General features: G+C 50.5%; 2 protein-coding genes across 3 annotated transcripts; both read left to right on the top strand.

Annotated features, from left to right (window-relative positions):
• Positions 1-143: 143 nt before the first annotated feature.
• On the top strand, positions 144-9790 carry LOC115550826 (uncharacterized). Of its 2 annotated transcripts, XM_030366159.1 has the most exons (14): positions 144-375; positions 539-697; positions 1087-1180; positions 1266-1353; positions 1552-1921; positions 2440-2533; positions 3257-3344; positions 4097-4415; positions 5012-5105; positions 5860-5947; positions 6117-6483; positions 6861-6954; positions 7037-7124; positions 7458-9790. In XM_030366159.1, exons 2-14 carry the CDS (start codon positions 646-648, stop codon positions 8004-8006), a joined length of 2385 nt encoding a protein of 794 aa, XP_030222019.1. In that variant the 5' UTR covers positions 144-375; positions 539-645; the 3' UTR covers positions 8007-9790. The 2 variants fall into 2 exon arrangements, with proteins under 2 accessions (XP_030222019.1, XP_030222020.1); XM_030366160.1 differs by having other exon boundaries at positions 145-697; positions 1591-1921.
• A 5561-nt stretch (positions 9791-15351) lies between these two features.
• Positions 15352-20932, top strand: zgc:101783 (ILEI_FAM3C domain-containing protein). Its single transcript, XM_030366917.1, has 10 exons — positions 15352-16131; positions 16571-16606; positions 16941-17030; positions 17576-17626; positions 18244-18349; positions 18424-18482; positions 18995-19045; positions 19134-19218; positions 20249-20375; positions 20536-20932. The coding sequence occupies exons 1-10, from the start codon at positions 16113-16115 to the stop codon at positions 20623-20625; spliced, it is 714 nt and encodes a 237-aa protein (XP_030222777.1). The 5' UTR covers positions 15352-16112; the 3' UTR covers positions 20626-20932.
• Positions 20933-21289: the final 357 nt, after the last annotated feature.

Below are 21289 nucleotides of genomic sequence, written 5' to 3'. Positions count from 1 at the left end.
TAAAGTCGTTTCCTTCTTCAACCGGCGTGGGCAGCAGCGGCACGTTAGTCCCGTTATTTAGGAACGGAAGAAGAGTCCTCCGCTCCGAAGGTATTCGCAAGGATCCAAGGGTTCGAACGTACAGTGGGTGGTCCTTTTCCATTCTACTAACCAATCACTGAGCTAGATGTACAGTAGGCGATGCTTCTGGCTTTGCAACCACTCGCTGATTAGTCGGTAGCTCAGAAGTCCCTCCCACTGTACGGCCGAACCCTTGGATGCAGTAGCTGGCCGCTCTGATCGCACCCCGAACCCTCGTAGCGCAGCGGAGGAAACCGAACCGCTATTTATCGATCTGCCATTTATTACTGATCGTTAAACACTACTGGACAGCAGGTCTGAACTTCGTCTGGGTCGAATCTTTTGAGTCTTTGGGGCCCTCGGAAGTGGTGACATGTCTGGCTTGTTGTTGTTTTTACCCTGCTTAGCTAGATAGCTAGCCGTGTGTGCCTTGCGCTGCTGACGGGGTAACGCAGGTTCTCTTACTCGGCACCGACAGCACTTCGTTGCGAACACTCCAGTCCTTCCGCTGGAGCGGTCTGACTCATGTGAACCGTCCCGGGCCTGGTCGCCCCCCGCTGCCGGTCCCGGAGGTCTCTGGTCCCGATGGAGGCCAACATGACCCCGCTGTCCCACCTCCAGGAGAACTCGTACAAAAGTGAGGAGGCGACCTATGTGCTGCGTCATGCTGTGCGTGACGTGTATGATGCTGTCCCCATGGTGACGTGTGACGTGTGTGATGCTGTCCCCATGGTGACGTGTGTGATGCTGTCCCCATGGTGACGTGTGTGATGCTGTTCCCATGGTTACGTGTGTGATGCTGTCCCCATTGTGACGTGTCTGTTGCTGTCCCTATGGTGACGTGTGTGATGCTGTCCCCATTGTGACATGTGTGATTCTGTCTCCATGGTGACGTTTGTGATGCTGTCCCCATTGTGACGTGTGTGATGCTGTCCCTGTGGTGACGTGTGTGATGATGTCTCCATGGTGACGTATGTGATGCTGTCCCCATGGTGACGTGTGTGATGATGTCTCCATGGTGACTAGTGACCGAGGAGGACGTCAAACGGCTGATTGAGTTCCGGGCATCTAACGAGTCCCTGTTCACCGGGAAGAGGAACTCTGCGAAGATAGCATGGAAGTGAGTGATGCACCCTGAAGGGCGGGGTGGGGGAGGAGTGGGCTCACAGGGCCACCCTCACACGGCTCTACTCTTCTGTCCTCAGCACCATCCTGAAGGGCCTGGGGCTGCAGGGGAAGCTTAGTGCTGACCAGATTGCCAAGAAATGGGACAACCTCCGCACCAAGTACAAGGTGAGAGACGGCCTACCATCACTACTGGAACAATCATCAGTATACGAATATGATGATGTGTGGAGGGATGATTATTTGGTTAGGATGTATAAATATGATATATATAAAAGCACTTTTCCTTGGTCAGGACCTGGTTCTGATTGGTTGGTTGTGTCTCAGGACCTGAAGCAGCATTCTGAATGGCTGGTTGTGTTCCAGGACCTGAAGGAGCGTTCTGATTGGTTGGTTGTGTCTCAGGACCTAAAGCAGCCTTATCAGGGCCAGGAGGGCGGCTCCCAGGACTCGTGGCCCTGGTTCCACATCATGGACGACGCCATGCAGGGCCGCCTCTACAACAGCACGCTGGTCCTAAGCCCCGCCCCCACGCCCCACACCCCGCACCAACTGGCCCCGGGGGCATCGGCCTCGCGCCACGGCAACCGTAACCCGGATAACGCCGACATCCTGGAGTTCCTGATCAAGACAGAGATGGAGGACTCGGGTGCGGGCGACGGCCCCCCCAGGCTGACCCCGCCCTGTGAGGGCTTGCCCATGGGCTGGAGGCGGCTGTCGGAGTGCACCTATAAGAGTAGGACCCTGAGCACACGCAAAAGAGAACAGGGGAGCGAGCAGCAGCACATGGGCCAGACAGTAGAGGGAACAGCCCCTTCACATGGGCCAGACAGTAGAGGGAACAGCCTCATCACATGGGCCAGACAGTAGAGGGAACCGCCTCATCACATGGGCCAGACAGTAGAGGGAACAGCCTCGTCACATGGGCCAGACAGTAGAGGGAACAGCCTCACATTGTGCAGACAGTAGAGGGAACAGCCTCGACACATGGGCCGGACAGTAGAGGAAACAGCCTCAACCCAGTCAGGTCTGTTTGTTATTGTCCCACTCCCGGAGTCAGGTTTGGTTTTTGCAGGAGGAGAACGAAAGAGAGGGGGGATGGTTGAGACAACAGACAATGTAACGTACTGCAGCCTAATGGAGAGTCGGGGGGGGGGTGAAGACAAGAGGGAGATCTGATCAGGAAATGAGGTCCAATTGGAAAGATTCAGAAGTTTTCCTTTACGCATGTGTGTGTGTGTGTGTGTGTCCCAGTGTCGGAGCAGGAGACGGAGAGCATGATCAAGCTGCGCTGCACCAACGAGTCGCTGTTCACAGGCAGGAAGCACTCGGCCAAGCCGGCCTGGAGGTTCGTACTGCGGGCTGGGTACTTCCTGTATTGGATCACTTGGGACCGGATGTTGGAGTCATACTTCCTGCATGGGATCATCTGTGGAACAGGAAGTTGTAGTGGTTAGGGGGATGTGGGACTTCCTGTGGTTAGGTGTTTGACCCTAACCGAAAGGTTCTTGGTTCAATCCCCCAAGCCCTCAGTCTACCTGAAGGCCTCCTAGAGCCGGGGACCTCTGACCCCTACCTGCTCCTTTATGACCTGCCGCTTGATGTGAGAAGTCACTCTGGATGAAAGCGGGAGGGGTCGGGGTCAAAGGTCATTCTGTAGGAGGAGGGAACCAACTGATTCAGAGTGAAATCAAGCTGCAGAGGGGGTGGAGGAGGGCAGGAGGGATGGGCGGAGGTGTATGGTTGGCTAGAGGCAGAGAGGAGGTGGAGGAGGAACGGAGAGGTGGGCGGCGGTGTACGGTTGGCTTGAGGCAGAGAGGAGGTGTAGGAGGGAGGGGGAGTGGGGATGTGAGGGGGGAGGATGTGAGGGGGTGGGAGGTCCAGGGGACTATTGGTCCTGACAGCCTGCAGTACTGCATGACATGAAGACGTGATATACAGTGGTTCCTATGGTTGAGTGCAGACGTGATATATACAGTGTTGAACATGTCCTGATTGTATAGTGGGCATTGTGTTGAACATGCACCATAGTGCATGGTACAATGTGTTAAACACTGGCTGTGTTCTCCAGGGCCATCCTGTTTGAGCTGGGCCTACAGGGGAAGGTCACCACAGACCAGCTGGCCAAGAAGTGGGACAACCTGAAGAGGAGATACAAGGTGAGACCAGTAGATGGTTACCAGAGGAGATATAAGCTGAGACCAGTAGCTAGATGTTACCAGAGGAGATACAAGGTGAGACCAGTGTATGGTTACCAGAGGAGATACAAGCTGAGACCAGTGGTTAGATGTTACCAGATGAGATACAAGGTGAGACCAGTAGCTAGATGTTACCAGAGGAGATACAAGTTGAGACCAGTAGCTAGATGTTACCAGAGGAGATATAAGGTGAGACCAGTAGATAGATGTTACCAGAAGAGATACAAGGTGAGATCAGTTGAACAGGACATAGTTACCTGAGGAGATACAAGGTGAGAGTATCAGTAGCTGCAGGAGTTAGCCGAAATCGTTACTTCTTAATTAAACTTTAACTTCTCGGCCCGATTCGCCCAGCTGCCATATTGGTTCTAAACGCAATCTTAGGGGGAAAACTGAATACAGGGACTGAACTACAGGGCGACGCCCTCTTAGACCACAGGGTGATGCCCTCTTAGACTACAGGGTGACACCCTCTTAGACTACAGGGTGACGCCCTCTTAGACTACAGGGTGACGCCCACTTAGACTACAGGGCGACGCCCACTTAGACTACAGGGCGACGCCCACTTAGACTACAGGGCGACGCCCACTTAGACTACAGGGCGACGCCCACTTAGACTACAGGGCGACGCCCACTTAGACTACAGGGTGAGGCCCTGCTGAGCTCCGGGGGCGTGGCCAGCCCTCCTGACTCCACCCTCTGATCCCCCCCAGGAGCTGAAGTTCCCGGCGCGTGGCGTGGAGAGTAGCCCCGGCTCCTGGCCCTGGTTTTACCGCATGAGCGACGCCATGGAGGGGCGGTTTGCGGCGGCGGCGCCCGTGCTCACGCCGCTGGTGGAGGAGGGGGATGAGGACTGCGAGCCCGCCTCCCCCCCGCCACTGCCACGCAAGCGGGCGCGGCGCGGCGCCGGGCGTAGCAGCATGTCGGAGTTCCTGACGGAGTCGGAGATGGACCTGCTGGTGGAGACGGAGGACAAGGGCGGAGCGGCGGCGCTGGGGGAGCTGCAGCGCCTGACGGAGCTCACCTACAAACGTACGCCGCCGCCGCCGCGCAGGGCACTGGCTAGGCCTGGAGCTTGCTGGAGGCCTGGAGCTAGTTTGTAGGTGAGCGCCTGATGGAGCTCACCTACAAATGTAGGCACACTGCAGCTAGCTGGAGGCTAGGCCCTGGAGCTAGCTGGAGGCTAGGCCTGGAGCTAGCTGGAGGCTAGGCCTGGAGCTAGCTGGAGGCTAGGCCCTGGAACTAGCTGGAGGCTAGGCCTGGAACTAGCTGGAGGCTAGGCCCTGGAACTAGCCGGAGGCTCGGCCTGGAGCTAGCTGGAGGCTAGGCCCTGGAACTAGCTGGAGGCTAGGCCTGGAACTAGCTGGAGGCTAGGCCCTGGAACTAGCTGGAGGCTCGGCCTGGAGCTAGCTGGAGGTCTGGCTGAGTTTAGAACGTCTGCTGTGTATCAACTGCGTCTGACTCTGTATGCTATAGGTAGCCTAGACATGAATAGAGAGTGGTTGGTTCCCTGTGATCCACTGGGCCAGAGCCCCAGGGCGGGGCCCTGCTGTGTGGTGGACTACGGAGGGTCGACAGACAGGATGAGGAGGTGACAGTCATGTGGCTCTGTTTCCTGGTGTCTGCAGTAACAGAAGAGGACACCAGGAGGCTGATAGAGCTGCGAGCCGCCAACGAGTCGCTCTTCACCGGCCGACGGAACACAGCCAAGCCAGCCTGGAGGTAAGGGTTAGCATCAGATTTAGCTGCTACGCTAGCCTGGAGTTAAGGGACTGGGTTAGCATCAGGGTTAGCCGCTACGCTAGCCTGGAGGTAAAGGACTGGGTTAGGGTGTGTTCCAGATGCAACGTACACCACCCGCACGAGTTGTTCTTGTGACGTAATGTCCTGGCTTGTAGCACTTATAGCGTTCCGTTTTTCTTTGTCATTGGCTAGTCATTGTTATTGTTAGCTACATTAGCCTCTTCAGCAAACCAGCTCGAAAACAAACAGAACAACTTTACATTGTATTGTACGCACAGCAAGACAATGTGCTATGCATAAATTGCAATGCATAAATTGGTGACTGAATTAAAGTAGCAATGTAACCAAGTGTGTAAGAGCATTTGAAATTGACATTAAAATAACCAACGTGGTACAAATACAAAGAAAATGCATCTCTTTACGGGCGCAGCCATTTTTGAGGGTCGAGTCATATGGCCAGCCTTACTGAACTCTGTGGACTCTCAGAATCCCGAGTGGGACCGACCATAAGGGGGCGCTACTCCATGAAAGCCTGCAAGAAATCTGGGAGATTTCCCCACTTGCAACTCGTGCAGGTGGTGTGCGCGGCATCTGGAACACACCATTAGCTTAGAGTTAGCCGCCAGCCTGGGTTTAAGGGACTGGGTTAGCATCCGAGTTAGCCACTGCACTAGCCGGGAGCTAAAGTAGGTTAGTGTTAGCGGTTTAGCCTCAGCAGCCTGTCTGTGTCCAGGGGCATCGTGAAGGAGATGGGGCTCACAGGGAAGATCACCCCCGACCAGGTGGCCAAGAAGTGGGACAACCTGAAGACCAAGTTCAAGGTGAGCTCCTCCCCCTGCTTCTCCAGCGCCTCCTACTTCCTGTCCGCCCATAACCACAAGCCTTCCTTCTTGTCTGTCTGTCTGTCTGTCTGTCTGTCTGTCTGTCTGTCTGTCTGGCTGGCTGTCTGTCTGTGTGTGTGTGTGTGTGTGTGTGTGTGTGTGTGTGTAGGACCTGAAGTTCCCCCCGCGGGGGGCTGAGGGCCAGCTAAGCCCTTCCTCCTGGCCTTGGTACCAGATGATGAGCGAGGCCCTGGAGGGCCGGCTGCTAGGCCACGCCCCCCGTGTGGCGCCGCTCTGGGCCAGCGACGAGGACGTGTTCGGGGCGTCTCCCGCCCAGGACCGCACCAGCATGTCGGAGCTGGACGAGGGGCCCGACGCCATGGACCCCGTCGCCATGGACGCAGTCGCCATGGACGCAGCCGTCGCCATGGACAACGCGGTCGCCATTGAAGCGGCGGCCGAGGCGGATGGCAGCATCACGTACATCGACGCCAGCGGGGAGGAGTGTTCCACGCCCAGTGACTTCTCCTACAAGAGTGAGGAACCCGTTGGAGGAGAAGCTCAACTAGTTGAGAACCTTTAACTACAACCACAACTAGAACCTAAACTAGTGGAGAACCTCAACTAGAACCTCAACTAGCGGAGAACCTCAACGAGAACCTGTACTAGTGGCGAACCTTAACTAGTGGAGAACCTTAACTAGTGGAGAACATTAACTAGTGGAGAACCTCAACTAAAATCTCAACTAGTGGAGACAATAACTAGTATAATATTAATAATATTAACTGTGTGTGTGTGTGTGTGTGTGTGTGTGTGTGTGTGTGTGTGTGTGTGTGTGTGTGTGTGTGTGTGTGTGTGTGTGTGTGTGTGTGTGTGTGTGTGTGTGTGTGTGTGTGTGTGTGTCGGTTTTTAGTGTCTGAACAGGACACCAGGAGGCTCATTAAGCTGAGAGCCGCTAACGAGGTTCTCTTCACGGGGAAGAGGAATGCAGCCAAGGCCGCCTGGAAGTAAGACTCCTTCGACTGCAGCCTTCACAATAAAAGCCCTCGTGGGGTTAGATGATTTGTCTCACGTTGGGTTCTTGTGCAGGGCCATCCTGAAGGAGCTGGGCCTGCTGGGGAAGGTCTCCACCTATCAGATGTCCAAGAAATGGGACAACCTGAAGAGGAGATACAAGGTAGCAGAATCATAACATCCTCATCATGACATCTTCACCACCTCATATCATCATGACATCATCATGACACCACCACCTCAAATCATCATGACATCATCACCACCACCTCATATCATCATGACATCATGACCAACCGCTCATATCATCATGACATCAACATGAAATCATCATGACATCATTTCCACCTCCTCATGTCATCATCACTTTAGGCTGGTAAGCCAGTTAGCTTCACACCTTGAGGCTGGTAGCTAGGTAGCTTCACACCTTTAGGCTGGTGGCCAGCTAGCTGGTTAGTTAGTTCTCTAGTCAGGGTTAACAGGCTTTTTGCTGCAGGACCTGAAGTACCCCCCCGTCGGCATGGAGACGGCGGCGGACGGCGCGGCGTCCTGGCCCTGGTTCCACCTGATGAACGACGCCATGGAGGGCCGTCTGGGGGACAGCGCCCCCCTCCTCAGCCCCATCACCCATGACGACCAGCCCCCCGACCCCGCCCCCAGGGCGCGGCCCGCCCACCAGCCCCTCCCCCCCGACTACGACCCGTACCCCGAGGGGCCGGGGGGCGACGGCTGCGAGCGCGCCCTGGCGGAGCGGCTGGGGGGGCTGGAGAGGGAGTGGGAGATGGTGGAGCGGGAGAGGCTGGCGGTGGAGACGGAGCGGGCGGGGCTAGAGAGAGACCGGGCGGGGCTGGAGCAGGACCGGGGGGTGGTGGAGAGGGACCGGGCCGCGGTCCAGGCGGACAGGCAGTGGCTGGAGCGGGAGAGGGCCCTGATGGAGCAGGAGAGGGCGGCCCTGGACCGGGAGAGAGAGCTGCTGGACAACCAGAGGGCCCTGATCCTCAGCTCCGTGGGCCACTCGGGACACCTCAACCCCCTGGGCATGTAGCGGCCCTTGGGACTGTCTGACCCTGGGGGTGTAGACTGTCTAACCCTAGAGGTGCAGTCTATCTAACCCTGGAGGTGGAGACTGTCTAACCCTGGAGATGGAGACTGTCTATCCCTGGGCGTGTAGACTGTCTAACCCTGGAGGTGGAGACTGTCTAAACCTGGGCGTGTAGAAGACTGTCTAACCCTGGGCATGTAGACTGTCTAACCCTGGAGGTGGAGACTGTCTATCCCTGGGCGTGTAGACTGTCTAACCCTGGAGGTGGAGACTGTCTAAACCTGGGCATGTAGACTGTCTAACCCTGGGCGTGTAGACTGTCTAAACCTGGGCGTGTAGACTGTCTAACTCTGGGCGTGTAGACTGTCTAACCCTGGGCGTGTAGACTGTCTAAACCTGGGCGTGTGGACTGTCTAACCCTGGGCGTTTAGAGTATCTAACCCCGGAGGTTGAGACTATCTAACCCTGAGCAGGTAGACTATCTGACCCCAGGGGTCATGACCCTGGGGACAGGAGAATCCACTTTTATATGTTGGAGGACGATTGTAAAAAGAAGAAATCTGTAAACTTTATGAACGCAATAAGATCCACATTCCTCTGTTTCGTCCGTAACCACGGCAACCAGCGTTACCGTGGACACCAGTGGCGCAGTACCACGGCCTTCCGTCGTGGCAACGGAGCTCAAGGACCAACAGGAAGGGCTGTGGGCGGAGCCTCCCCCTCCTTGGTGGAGTTTCTCCTCATGGGCGTAGCTTCTCCTCCTGGGTGGAGCTTCCTCCTCCATGGCGGAGCTCCTCCTCCTGGGCGGAGCTTATTGGGCAGAAGATACAGAGTGCCTCTAGCCAAAAAATCTCTACATAATCCTTCATACCCAAGGCAATACACACACACAAAATACTTACACAAGCACCACATACACACAATTAGAGAACAGACTGCCTTCATTCAAAGACAATTTTCTAATATGGCAACCTGTGGGACAAATAAAGCTTTTGAACTTTGATCTTTGGACTTCTCCTGGGCAGAGCTTCTCCTGGGCGTGGCGTCTGTTGGGCAAACGGCCGTCTGACCTCTGAACTGTGGGCGGAGCTTCGGCATGCTCGCTGACGTTAGTTTTTGATATATATATATATATGTTTATTATCTACCCATGTGACTTTGTACACGTATCGTATGAACAATGGTCCCCCTGATGAGGAGCATCCTGACGGACCAATTAAAGCCGGGTTTGTCGTGACGTCCTGACGTAAGGCCCGCCCCCTCCGAAGTTAATGTTGAAAAGTGCCAATATCTTCTGTTAGCATCAATGGAGTCGCTGACGTCTGCCTTATGTTGGGTTCTGGATTAAAAAATCTACAGTAAATGGAGACGTTGAGTGTTCCGTGTTCTTCAGACCAGCGGGTCTGCAGGGTTCACCTCAATTGAACTAGATAATCAGGACAACTGACAGCTTCGCTTTGATTCTCATCAACATTGAAATCTTGTCTTTGCTCTACATTTGAAATGTAGTTTCATTACTTTACACGTGTAGGGGTGGCTATTGATGGGGAGGGGGGGGGGTGTCACCCCCCTCTAGTGTTCAACGGTTGTAAAGACAAGTGGGTGTGTTGTGCAGGCGCACAAAGGAGTACACCTTGCCACTGCGTTATTGGTCCGGAACCTTCGATCCATCCATCTCTTCACCAAATGTTCACTACGGGTTATTTATTAACGTAGCCACAATGTGCGCCACATCTTGTAAAAGATGATAAAAGATTGCAAATTAAAGTCAACCCTTTTTTTTTTTACTAACTGTTGAATGCCTTTACTATTTTAGTTTAACAACTCTTAAACTGACGCCTTTTACGAGAATTCAACGTTTATCAGATCAAAGGTGCGCAGCATCGACTCGACTTGCTTCGCGCCCTCGTCAGAAAAGTACCCTGTGGATTCAGCTTCATACAAACCAGGCAGTCAACTATGATGACTGATGTTTTGATTCACAAGAGGCTGCACAGCGTGACGCAACCTCACATTCCCCATCAGGCAAATTTTATCAATCATTAACTCATCTCAGATCCAGAAGTCCGTGATTTTAATCTTAAATCCGATTGATGAGAAGACCAAATATGAGCCAGAGCATAAGGATTTTCAAACCTATGAGGAACCAGAGGAGCAGGATGACTCCCCCAGGCCCAGCGGGACTCCTCTGACCCGGGGCCGGAGGGTTCCTGAGGCGGGGCCGTCCTGTTATTCTGTTTCAGCCGCCACAGAGGGGCTGTGTTCACCTGCTCCCCGGCCAGGAGGACACCAGGAGGAGACCAGGAGGAGAACAGGAGGAGACCAGGAGGACACCAGGAGGACACCAGGAGGGGAACCTGGAGGAGACCAGGAGGAGAACCAGGAGGAGACCAGGAGGACACCAGGAGGACACCAGGAGGACACCAGGAGGGGAACCTGGAGGAGACCAGGAGGAGACCAGGAGGGGAACCTGGAGGAGACCAGGAGGACACCAGGAGGAGACCAGGGTGAGAGAACCTGGAGGAGAACCAGGAGGAGACCAGGAGGAGACCAGGAGGAGCTGCTCAGACCCTTGTGCTCACAATGCGCTGCACTCGGGTAGGGCAGTCCGCTCCGCCTCGTGGCCGTTGGTCTGTGTTCTGTGGTCTCTGACTGTCGTTTCCTGTTTGTGTTCCCTGGCTGAGGAGGCTGTTTCTATTGTGTCTCCCGGTTTCTGTTCATGTGTTCCCTTTCAACGCATGCAGTCAACCTTGGTATTATCCACTTGTCTACATGTCTACCTTTATCCACCTATCTACCTGTGTACCTTTACCTACCTGTATCCACCTGTCTACCTGTATCTCCCTGTACCTGCCTTTCTACCTGTCTACTTGTCTACCTGTGCCTACCTGTACCTACCCTTCTACCTGTTGACCTGTCTACCTATTGAGCAGTGTTTGCAGCTGAGTGTCGCCCCCTGCTGTTAGGATTGAGATGTGCTGGCAGGAGCCAGGTAACCAAAAGTAGGTCAAAGTATTGCTTCTATATCTGAATTATTGTGCACATTATTGATCCCATTTCTACGACATTGGAAGCGACTGAGTGTCACTGTTTATTTTTTCATATGCTAATTAAAGGGACAAAGCAGTTAGACTCAGTGGACTGCTGGCTCTGACTGCTGGGCTATAGGGCTTAGGTTCTACAGACTGCTGGGCTACAACAGGACTTAGGTTTTATATCCCAGCCAGACTTAGAGCACAACACCTTCCTCGTTACTTCATCAGACCCTCTGCTTTAAAACCCTGGATCCTCAGTTTGTGATCAGAAGTGCTCCTCTTCTGTTTGCTCCTCTCTAGCTGATAGTAACATCCAACTTATTGTAGCCTGCTAGCAAGACGCTAGCAGATGCTAACAGGCGCTAACGATGGTCCTCTCTGCTTCCAGGGATTCTTCAGTACGCAGGTGGCCTTCTTCCTCCTCGTCATCATCAAGAACACTTCCTACAGCATTCCGCTTGACGGTACAACCCCTACATTCTGACCCACAGCATGTCGCCGTGCATCCTGGTCCCTTATTGGCTGGCCTGCTCTGACCCCATGTTTTCCTGGCCCCTGATTGGCTGGCCTGCTCTGACCCCATGTTGTCCTATTTCTAGCTGAGTTTGGTCCCCTGTAGTTTAGGGAGAAAGTGTAGACGATCCCGCCTCCAACTTCTGAATCAAAAGGTGAGTTTAACCCTGATCAGCTCAGAATGAGTTAAGATAAGATGAGGGGTCGGATTAACCCTTATCAGCTCAGATGACTAGATACTTAGTTAGTCTCAGAGGAAAGATCGGGGGTATTCTTTCTAAACACTCTGCTGGTAGGGTTAATAGGGTTAGGGTTAGTAGGGTTATGGTAGTAGGGTTAGTAGTGTTAGGGTGTCATGTGTTTAGGTGGAGGTGATGGGGTAAGGTCATGTGTTTAGGTGGAGGTGACGGTTTAGTGTCATGTGTGTAGGTGACGGTGTAGTGTCATGTGTTTAGCCGACGGTGTAATGTCATGTGTTTAGCTGACGGTGTAGTGTCATGTGTTTAGGTGACGGTGTATCGTCATGTGTTTAGGTGACGGTGTATTGTCATGTGTTTAGGTGACGGTGTATCGTCATGTGTTTAAGTGAAGGTGTATCGTCATGTGTTTAGGTGACGGTGTATCGTCATGTGTTTAGGTGACGGTGTAGTGTCATGTGTTTAGGTGACGGTGTATCGTCATGTGTTTAAGTGAAGGTGTATCGTCATGTGTTTAGGTGACGGTGTATCGTCATGTGTTTAGGTGACGGTGTATCGTCATGTGTTTAGGTGACGGTGTATCGTCATGTGTTTAGGTGACGGTGTATTGTCATGTGTTTAGGTGACGGTGTATCGTCATGTGTTTAGGTGGAGGAGAGGATGTAGTGTCATGTGTTTAGATGGAGGTGACGTGTAATATCATGTGTTTAGGTGACGGTTAATGGTCATGTGTTTAGGTGGAGGTGACTGTGTAGTGTCATGTTTAGGTGGAGGTGACGGTTCAGCGTCATGTGTTTAGGTGGAGGTGACGGTGTCTCTGCGCCAGCGAGGCCCTGTAGGGTGGACGTGTCTCCATCAGCAACCTTCAGCTTCTCAGTCTCCAGAGTGGATCCTCTCATCCCGCCAGAGATCTGCATCCACAACTGCCTGGGAGGTTGAGACCAAATCCTTCATTCATTCATAAACTGCTTGCATTTGTTTGATGTGATTCATGTGTTATTATTATTAATTTTATTTGATTGACTTTTACTTTTTAATCTATTTGAAGCCTTATTTTATATTTGAATCTCCGATACAGGCTTTGAACTACCTGGGTTCTTTTGGAACACTTTGTGTCTGAGTCTATACCTGGTGTATCACATTATATATAGCTTATTTTTATGCCCTTGGTGACCTCTATCAACCTTTCCCCTCTGACCTGTGTTGACCTCCAGCCCGGCGGTCTGGTCATGTGATCAGTCATGTGACCGCTGCTCTGTCCTTACAGGGTTCTGGGGGGCGGGAACCACAACGACGCTGGTTTCAACACGGTGGTGCTGAACGATAGGCTGTGAGCTCACCACCTGACGGAGAACTAAAAATAACAAGAGGATATGTGTTAATAAAGGGATTTATGGGATCCGGCAGTCCTACTGTGTTACAGCAGAACCTCTAATACGATACGATACTACTTTATTTGTCAGTAGGGCACTGCATTTATTTTGGGTCCCTGGGAAGGCCCCTCAAAACATTAAGAACATACAGGAAAAAAGTACAAATTACACATGAAATGACAGCACAACGATACACAAGCAGCACAGATGACAGATTAGGAAAGCGTAGATGTTGGCAGGAAAGATACAAATGCAGACACATGACATGGCAAAGCCCACAGATACACTAAACACAAATGACAGGTAAGGCAATTTACAAAGACATACGAGGAAGACTAATACCCATTGAATCATAAATGCTCTGGAATGTCATCTAATTGTTCAGTAATAGAATGGACTGGTGTACAAAGGAGTTTTTAAGCCTATTGCGGTTGAAGGAATGGACTCTGAAACACCTATTTGAAGGCAGGAGCTGATCCAGCAGTCCTATGGGTAACAGAACCTCTGGTCCAGCAGTCCTACTGTGTTACAGCAGAACCTCTGATTCAGCAGTCCTACTGGTTTATTTAACCTCTGACCCAGCAGTCCTAGGGCCCTATCCTTCACCCAGCGCAATTTACTTTTTACCCCGACGCATCGCATGTATCATTGATAGTTTGCACCCGGCGCAAAGCCGATTTCCCCCCGCAGCAAACCTGCGCCACTAAACTAGCGCCATGAGAGGTGTGTCGACGAAAAGCAGAGGCGCAAATGATGCATGGTGCTATCTTACAGACCTATAAAGCAGTTGCGCAACTTACCGACATATACCTGGTCTAAGTGCACTAGCGGATAGCGCAGTTGGTGTTGCTATTTTGAAGTAGGCCTACCATGGCATTTCAGAACTGCAACGTAAGCTTACACACCAGTAGGCTATACACAGCACAAACATGCAAACGATTTGCCTAATTGAAATATGACGATGATGTTGATTGTGGAAACATTTTTCAATACGGGCTGCATGAATGAACACTGAAGTAGGCTATGCCATGCGTAAAAAATAATAATAACAATAGTAAACTCGAGCAAAGTACGCTATATCCCAGCCTTCCAAAACAGAATCTCCTTTTAGGGTAAATTGGTTGGTTAAACTATTTGTGAAAGAACAGCTGAGACAGCGGTAATAAGTTGTAGGCTATTTAAATCAATGCATCTGCAAGCACATATTTTTCGACACCCATATCGTGTATAAGCCCATAACTTTTAGGATTGATGAGTAGGCCTATCTGATTGTGAGGAAAAGTCGTTTTACCGCGAGTGAGAATGAATGAATGCAGGCTTGCGTGTGTGCGTTAAAACACGCAAACTAAACACGTAACACATAATACAGTCCATGGCAATTTGTACATTAACGGTGGGACACATGCATAGGAACAAAAGTTGATAACGATAATGTAGCCCATACAATACTGGTATGGAACGATGTGAGTTAATGTAGGTATTACCGCATATCATTAAATAGACCCACAGCTGCGGCCACAGGTCCGCATAGTTTGTTTAGTTTTCTTTGCAACAATTTACATGACGACTCAGTATTTCGGAAGTTGTAGAAGAAACGCTATTCCATGTGTGAATAAGGCCATATTATTTGGCCATTAACTGAGCCATTTGAAGTTTGAAATTCATGTGATCATGCATCTGCCTCATCGGAGACTGCAAACGCGCTGTCAAAATATCAACTTGTCAGGTTCAAATGCGCTCATGGCTCGGGGATTGGAGATGGCACTCTCATTAGTTTTTTGCACCAAAACCACACCTACGGGTAATTAGGCTACCTCAGGGTAACCCTATTTAGATTTGAGTCGGGCGCACGAGTAATTTATCCGCCGGTACAATAGCAATAGCGGCGGAGCCCCGCCCCCAAAGCTACTTCTGTTTGGCGCTTATCACTTGCGTTTCAGACCGTTAAAATTGGGCCCCTACTGTGTTACAGCAGAAGCTCTGGTCCACCGTCCAGCAGTCCTACTGTGTTACAGCAGAACCACTGACCCAGCAGTCCTACTGTGTTACAGCAGAACCTCTGACCCAGCAGTCCTACTGTGTTACAGCAGAACCTCTGAATCAGCAGTCCTACTGGGTTAGAGCAGGACCTCCTGTCCAGCAGTCCCACTGTGCTACAGCAGAACCTCTGATTCACCAGTCCTAATGGTTATTATAACCTCTGGCCCAGTAGTCCTACTGTGTTACAGCAGGTCCTCCGGTCCAGCAGTCCTACTGTGTTACAGCAGAACCTCTGATTCAGCAGTCCTAATATGTTATAGAAGAAGCTCTTGAAGAGCATATAATTTCAGTTATTTGTTGAAATGTCAGAGCCTCCTGTCAGCTCTAAGTGAATGATGTTCCGTCACCGCCGCCCTCTGACTTTCTCACCTCTGAAGACACAAGAATGAGAAGAGGTGGGGTAGCAGATCTTCTCAGCATGGCATGCTCGCTGACGTTCTGTCTTTTGTTTCTGTCTTTGTAAACGCTGAATGTGGTGTGATATGAATGCTGGTCTCAGTCCCCTGCTGAAGCAGCTCCCTGTCACAGAACAAAGCTGGAGCTGTACTCCGGAGAAATAGTCTTTGTAACCGGCTCGATTGTTCCCCTCCGGCCAGTGGCTCCTCCATAAGAGGCTCTGGGTTGAGGTTGGGTTTATAATACACACAGCAGGAGCTGTAATGTTCTGCCAGTCTCTCTGAGTGTGTGCTGACAGCTGCTTTAACACACACTCCACACTTCCTTGTGTGATCATTAATTTTTAATCTACGGTAACACCACTGACTGCTTTGTTTCCCAGCTGCTCCAATGTTTGTCTGCAATCAAAGGTTGATTCTAGGCGGGTCCTTTATAACAGGAACTTCGTGTTCAACCAGTCGGAGCAGCCAAGGATGGGTAGTCTTTCTCTTCCCGGCATTGAGGAAGCTCCACGCATAGAGGGCTACAACGACAGCGCTACCACAGAGATACATCATGCCGGCTGTTAAAATGGGTCAGTTCTTTATCTAATTGTTTTGTCATTTATCGTTTAAGAGGATGTGTGAATGAAGGCTGTAATTTGATGTCTCCCCGGATGCTGGTTTCTGTTTGTTACTAAGCCTGGCTTATGTCAATATTGGAAATGGTAGGAGAGGGTAGCCACCTGCCCGCTTGTTACACGGTTGGCTATGGTCATTTTCATGTGGGACGGTAATCTGGTAAAGCATTTTAAATAAAGATGTTAAAATGCCACTGCCATGCCCGCCTGCTCAACCCTAATCGGCCGCGTGATTACGGTACCCTACAACAGTGTTTACTTGTCAATCTATCCATCATCTAATCATCTACCTCTGCCTACCTGTGGAGTACAGGTAGGCAGAGGTAGAAACAGGTTGGTACAGCTTGTAGCATTCTGTCAATATTAAAGAATGAATGTTGACTCTGGCTTTTAGGAGGACGATACTTGAAGACAAGCCAGGCAATGAAAGGTAAGTGTGTGGGTGTGGGGGGGGTGTCTGGGTGTGGGTGCATGTGTGGTTGTGGGTGTGTGGGTGTCTGTGTGTGTGGGTGTGTCAGGGTCTGGGGTGTGTGTGTGTGTGTTTGGGTGTGGGTGTGTTTGATAAGAGCTGCACTGTGACGGACCAGTCTGTTCACTACGTCCTAACGTTCTGCGTTCCTTGGAGAACCCATCTGAAACTCATGTAAACCTAAAGCATGACGTGATGCTATCCTAGTGTTTATTCACTAGGTTAGCATCACGTCATGTGTAATGAGAAGCTAGCCGGCGCTAGCGATGCTAACGATGCTCCTTTCTGCTTCAAGGGATTCTTCAGTATGCCGGTGGCCTGCTCGTCTTCCTCCTTGTTGCCCTCGTCATCCTCAAGAACACTTCCTACAGCATCACGCTAGACGGTACAACTCCTACATTCTGACCCACAGCATGTCGCCCTGCATCCTGGTCCCTGATTGGCTCGCCTGCTCTGACCCCATGTCGTCCTGGTACCCGAATAGCTGGCCTGCTCTGACCTCATGTTGTCCTGGGCTCTGATTGGCTGGCCTGCTCTGACCTCATGTTGTCCTGGGCTCTGATTGGCTGGCCTGCTCTGACCTCATGTTGTCCTGGGCTCTGATTGGCTGGCCTACTTTGACCTCATGTTGTCCTGGTCCCTGATTGGCTGGCCTGCTCTGACCTCATGTTGTCCTGGGCTTTGATTGGCTTGCCTGCTCTGACCTCATGTTGTCCCGGTCCCTGATTGGCTGGTCTGCTCTGACCTCATGTTGTCCTGGCCCCTGATTGGCTGGCCTGCTCTGACCTCATGTTGTCCTGGCCCCTGATTGGCTGGCCTGCTCTGACCCCATGTTGTCCTAGTCCCTGTTTTGCTGGCCTGCTCTGACCTCATGTTGTCCTGGTCCCTGATTGGCTGGCCTGCTCTGACCCCATGTTTTCCTGTTCATAGGTGATTATCTGAAGCCTAAGGAGGTTCCGGCTGCACCATCTCAAAGTAAAGGTAGGTCAACCCTAATCAACTCAGTTAAGATGACAGGATACTTAGTCAGTCCCAGATGGGAAATCAGGGTGTCACAGTGAAGGTACTGAAATGTAAGTAAATTAAACCAAAGTCGTCATTAGACGGGGAGAGTATATACTGTCTAATTGAGACGATTCATTATCATAACAACATTAATAAGACTGAGGGCTCCAGTATTAGGGTTATAGCCATGAGACCTGTGTCTACAGTGGGGTTAGTCATGTGACAATTCTCAGCAGTGGGGTTAGTCATGTGACGTGTATCTCTAGAGTGGGGTTAGTCATGTGACGTCTCTACAGTGGGGTAAGTCATGTGAACTCTCTACAGTGGGGTTAGTCATGTGACGTGTGTCTACAGTGGGGTTGGTCATGTGACCTCTCTCTACAGTGGAGTTAGTCATGTGACGTGTGTCTGCAGTGGGGTTAGTCATGTGACGTGTGTCTACAGTGGGGTTAGTCATGTGACCCTTTCTACAGTGGGGCTAGTCATGTGACCTCTCTCTACAGTGGGGTTAGTCATGTGACGTGTGTCTGCAGTGGGGTTAGTCATGTGACGTGTGTCTACAGTGAGGTTATTCATGTGACCTCTCTCTACAGTGAGGTCCTGCGGTCTGAAGGTCTGTCCAGCTGGAACCTTCAGCTTCTCCATCTCCAGCGGAGCGGCCAACGTCGTCGCGCCTAAGATCTGCATCCAGAACAGAATGTGAGCAGAGACCAACTCTGGAAGTCGATCCTGCGGTTGCCCAGACACCTGACCGCTCTGCTCTCTGCCTGCAGGGTTCTCGGCTCCGTCCAGAACAACGCTGGAGTGGGGCTCAACCTGGTGGTTCTAAACGGCAGGTTATGAGCTCTGACCCCGCAGTGGACTGCAGGGGTTTGTTAATAGTGATGTGTTAATGTTGGGGTAAGGGAAACATGTCATGAACCATGGGTTATCGTTGGTGTGGTCGAGTGTCAGGGAGACATGTGATGATTCATGTGTTAATGTTGGTGTGGTCGCGTGTCAGGGAAAAATGTTAGGATTCATGTGTTAATGTTGGTATGGTCGTTTGTCAGGGAGACATGTTATGATTCATGTGTTAATGTTGGTATGGTCGTGTGTCAGGAGGACATGTGATGATTCATGGGTTAATGTTGGTCTGGTCGTGTGTCAGGGGGACATGTTATGATTCATGTGTTAAGGTTGGTGTGGTCGTGTGTCAGGGGGACATGTTATGATTCATGGGTTAATGTTAGTATGGTCGTGTGTCAGAGGGACATGTTATGTTTCATGGGTGAATGTTGTGGTTCATCACGAAGGAGTGACTACGAGTTAAAGAGCTCAAAGATGATTGTGTTTCTGAAACAGGGAGGACTTTGCAGGTGGTCAAGCTTGGACACTATGACATGTATAGTGGAGGTATGTACATGAAGACTCTGCTCCAGAGCAGGTGAGGCCGTCTAGAACCTCCTCCTCCTCCCCCTGACCTGCTGCTCCTCTCCCTCAGACGTTCAACCTCTCATCGAGGTCCTCCAGGGGCTCGAGAAGGGGAACATCGTCCTGATGGCCAGCTTCGACGAACCAGCCACCAAGTAATGTCTAGATAACAAGCTAGGGAAGGACTAGATATCAAGCTAAGAAAGGCCTAGTTATCAAGCTAGGAAACGACTAGTTATCAAGCTAGGATACGACTAGTTAACAAGCTCGGAAACCACTATTTATCAAGCTATGAAACCACTAGTAATCAATCTAGTGTAGGAGTAGTTATTAAGTTAATGTATGACTAGTCATCAAGCTAGTAAATTACTAGTTATCAAGCTAGTAAATGACTAGTTATCAAGTACTGATGCCAATTATGCTTTCATTTTCAGCATGAATCCTTATTTAAAGTGACTTCCTCAACAGACTAGTTAGGTGTCGGTCCCTCTCTGGGGTCATCCCTATGTTCCCCTTTTTTTTTAAAAAAAGGTCCTATGTTCCCCGTTTTTCCCAAAAAGGGTCCTATGTTCCCCTGTAGCCATACATACCGGGGAGCATAGTAACCTTTTTGGGAAAAGCGGGGAACATAGGACCCTTTACTGGGAAAAGGGTCCTATGTTCCCTGCAATCTATCAATCTTTAAAAATATTTCAACTTTGACGCGACATTCACGTGATGACAGCCAATCGGCGTTCAACAGCGTGGCCACTGATTGACATGGGTAACGTAACAGCCAATCAGCGTTCAACCGGCCAACTCAGTGCAGTGCAGTCCGGGGTGAACTGCAGCATTGAGGATAAAGTGATTGTTGCCGTTTGCGATTCCCGGAGCTCTTTATATAATAGCATATGATATAATATGGTAGTCGGCTATAGTAGTTATCTCGGCCGGAATATGGCAGAAATGGTGGAAAAAGTAACAGACCGGGGAACATAGAACCCTTTTTTTTTAAAAAAAGGGTCCTATGTTCCCCGGTCACATACATATAGGGGAACATAGGACCCTTTTTGGGAAAAGCGGGGAACATAGGACCCTTTTTAAAAAAAAGGGTCCTATGTTCCCCAGTCTCATACAAAGAGGGGAACATAGGACCCGGGGAACATAGGACCCGGGGAACATAGACACGCTCCCCTCTCTCTGCAGGTTAACAGCCGAGGCCAGGAGTTTGATAGAGGGACTAGGCAGCACTTCGATCAAGGCGCTGGGGTTCCGGGACAACTGGGTGTTTGTTGGAGGAAAAGGAGATGTAGCCAAAGGTACATTTGAAAAGGTAAGATTTTTTATGACCTCACTTCCTGTTAGAGCTTGTGTTCTGGAATATAACTTCCTGTTAGAGCTTGTAGTCTCAGTTAGAGCTTCCTGTAAGAACTTGTAGTCTGGCATAGAGCTTTCTGCTTCCTGTACTAATAGAGCTCCACTGTTTCTTTCAGCACATGAAGAACAACCAAGAGACAAATAAGTACGACGGCTGGCCGGAGATGCTCCAGATGGATGGCTGTATTCCTCTGTTCCATGAATAGAAGAACATTTCTCAGTGAAACGAGCACATTATTCAATGTGTAGTATCTGTAAATTAAGTCAGGGGGGAGCTATGGTATGGAGGAATGTGAATCAGTCTGCTCTTGGATATAGTTGAAGTCGATGATTAAAGGGGCAATGTTGGCTTACTTATGGAAATTCCTATTGGATAAAAATGTTTTGTTTAATTCCAAGTATTTATTGGATGTAAAATGTTTTTCATATATGTACTGAGCTAGGCTCAACTGAAAATGTATTTGTATTGGTGCTTGAGGCTAAAGGATTATATAAATAATTTGTTTATATTTGGCTCTGATGCATCATTGTTAATTAAAAGTCTAATTTGATTGACAGCCCTCAGCTAATGAAAAGTCAAGTTCCAAATAAGGTTTTTTTTGTCGTGGCTATTTTCTTGTCTCGCTCTAAATCCGAGGAGTCCTCATTCAACAAAGTGGAGTTATGCCTCATATCCAGCCATGACATTAAAGATCCTATATCATGCTTTTTTATAGAGTAGGGTTACATGCCTCCTGCATGTTAAAAAATACCCCTTATTATTCTTGCTGTTCATTCCTTCAAAACCAAGAATGGTGGTAAATACCTGGTTTTGTACTGGTACTTAATACTGGACAGTGCCAGAAAGTGTTGATGAATCGGGTTAAAAAA

This window comes from Gadus morhua, chromosome 9 (genome assembly GCF_902167405.1).
Source record: "Gadus morhua chromosome 9, gadMor3.0, whole genome shotgun sequence".
Taxonomy (NCBI): Eukaryota; Metazoa; Chordata; class Actinopteri; order Gadiformes; family Gadidae; genus Gadus; species Gadus morhua.
The sequence above is the reverse complement of the archived record's forward strand: the minus strand, read 5'-3'. Positions and strand labels throughout refer to the sequence as shown.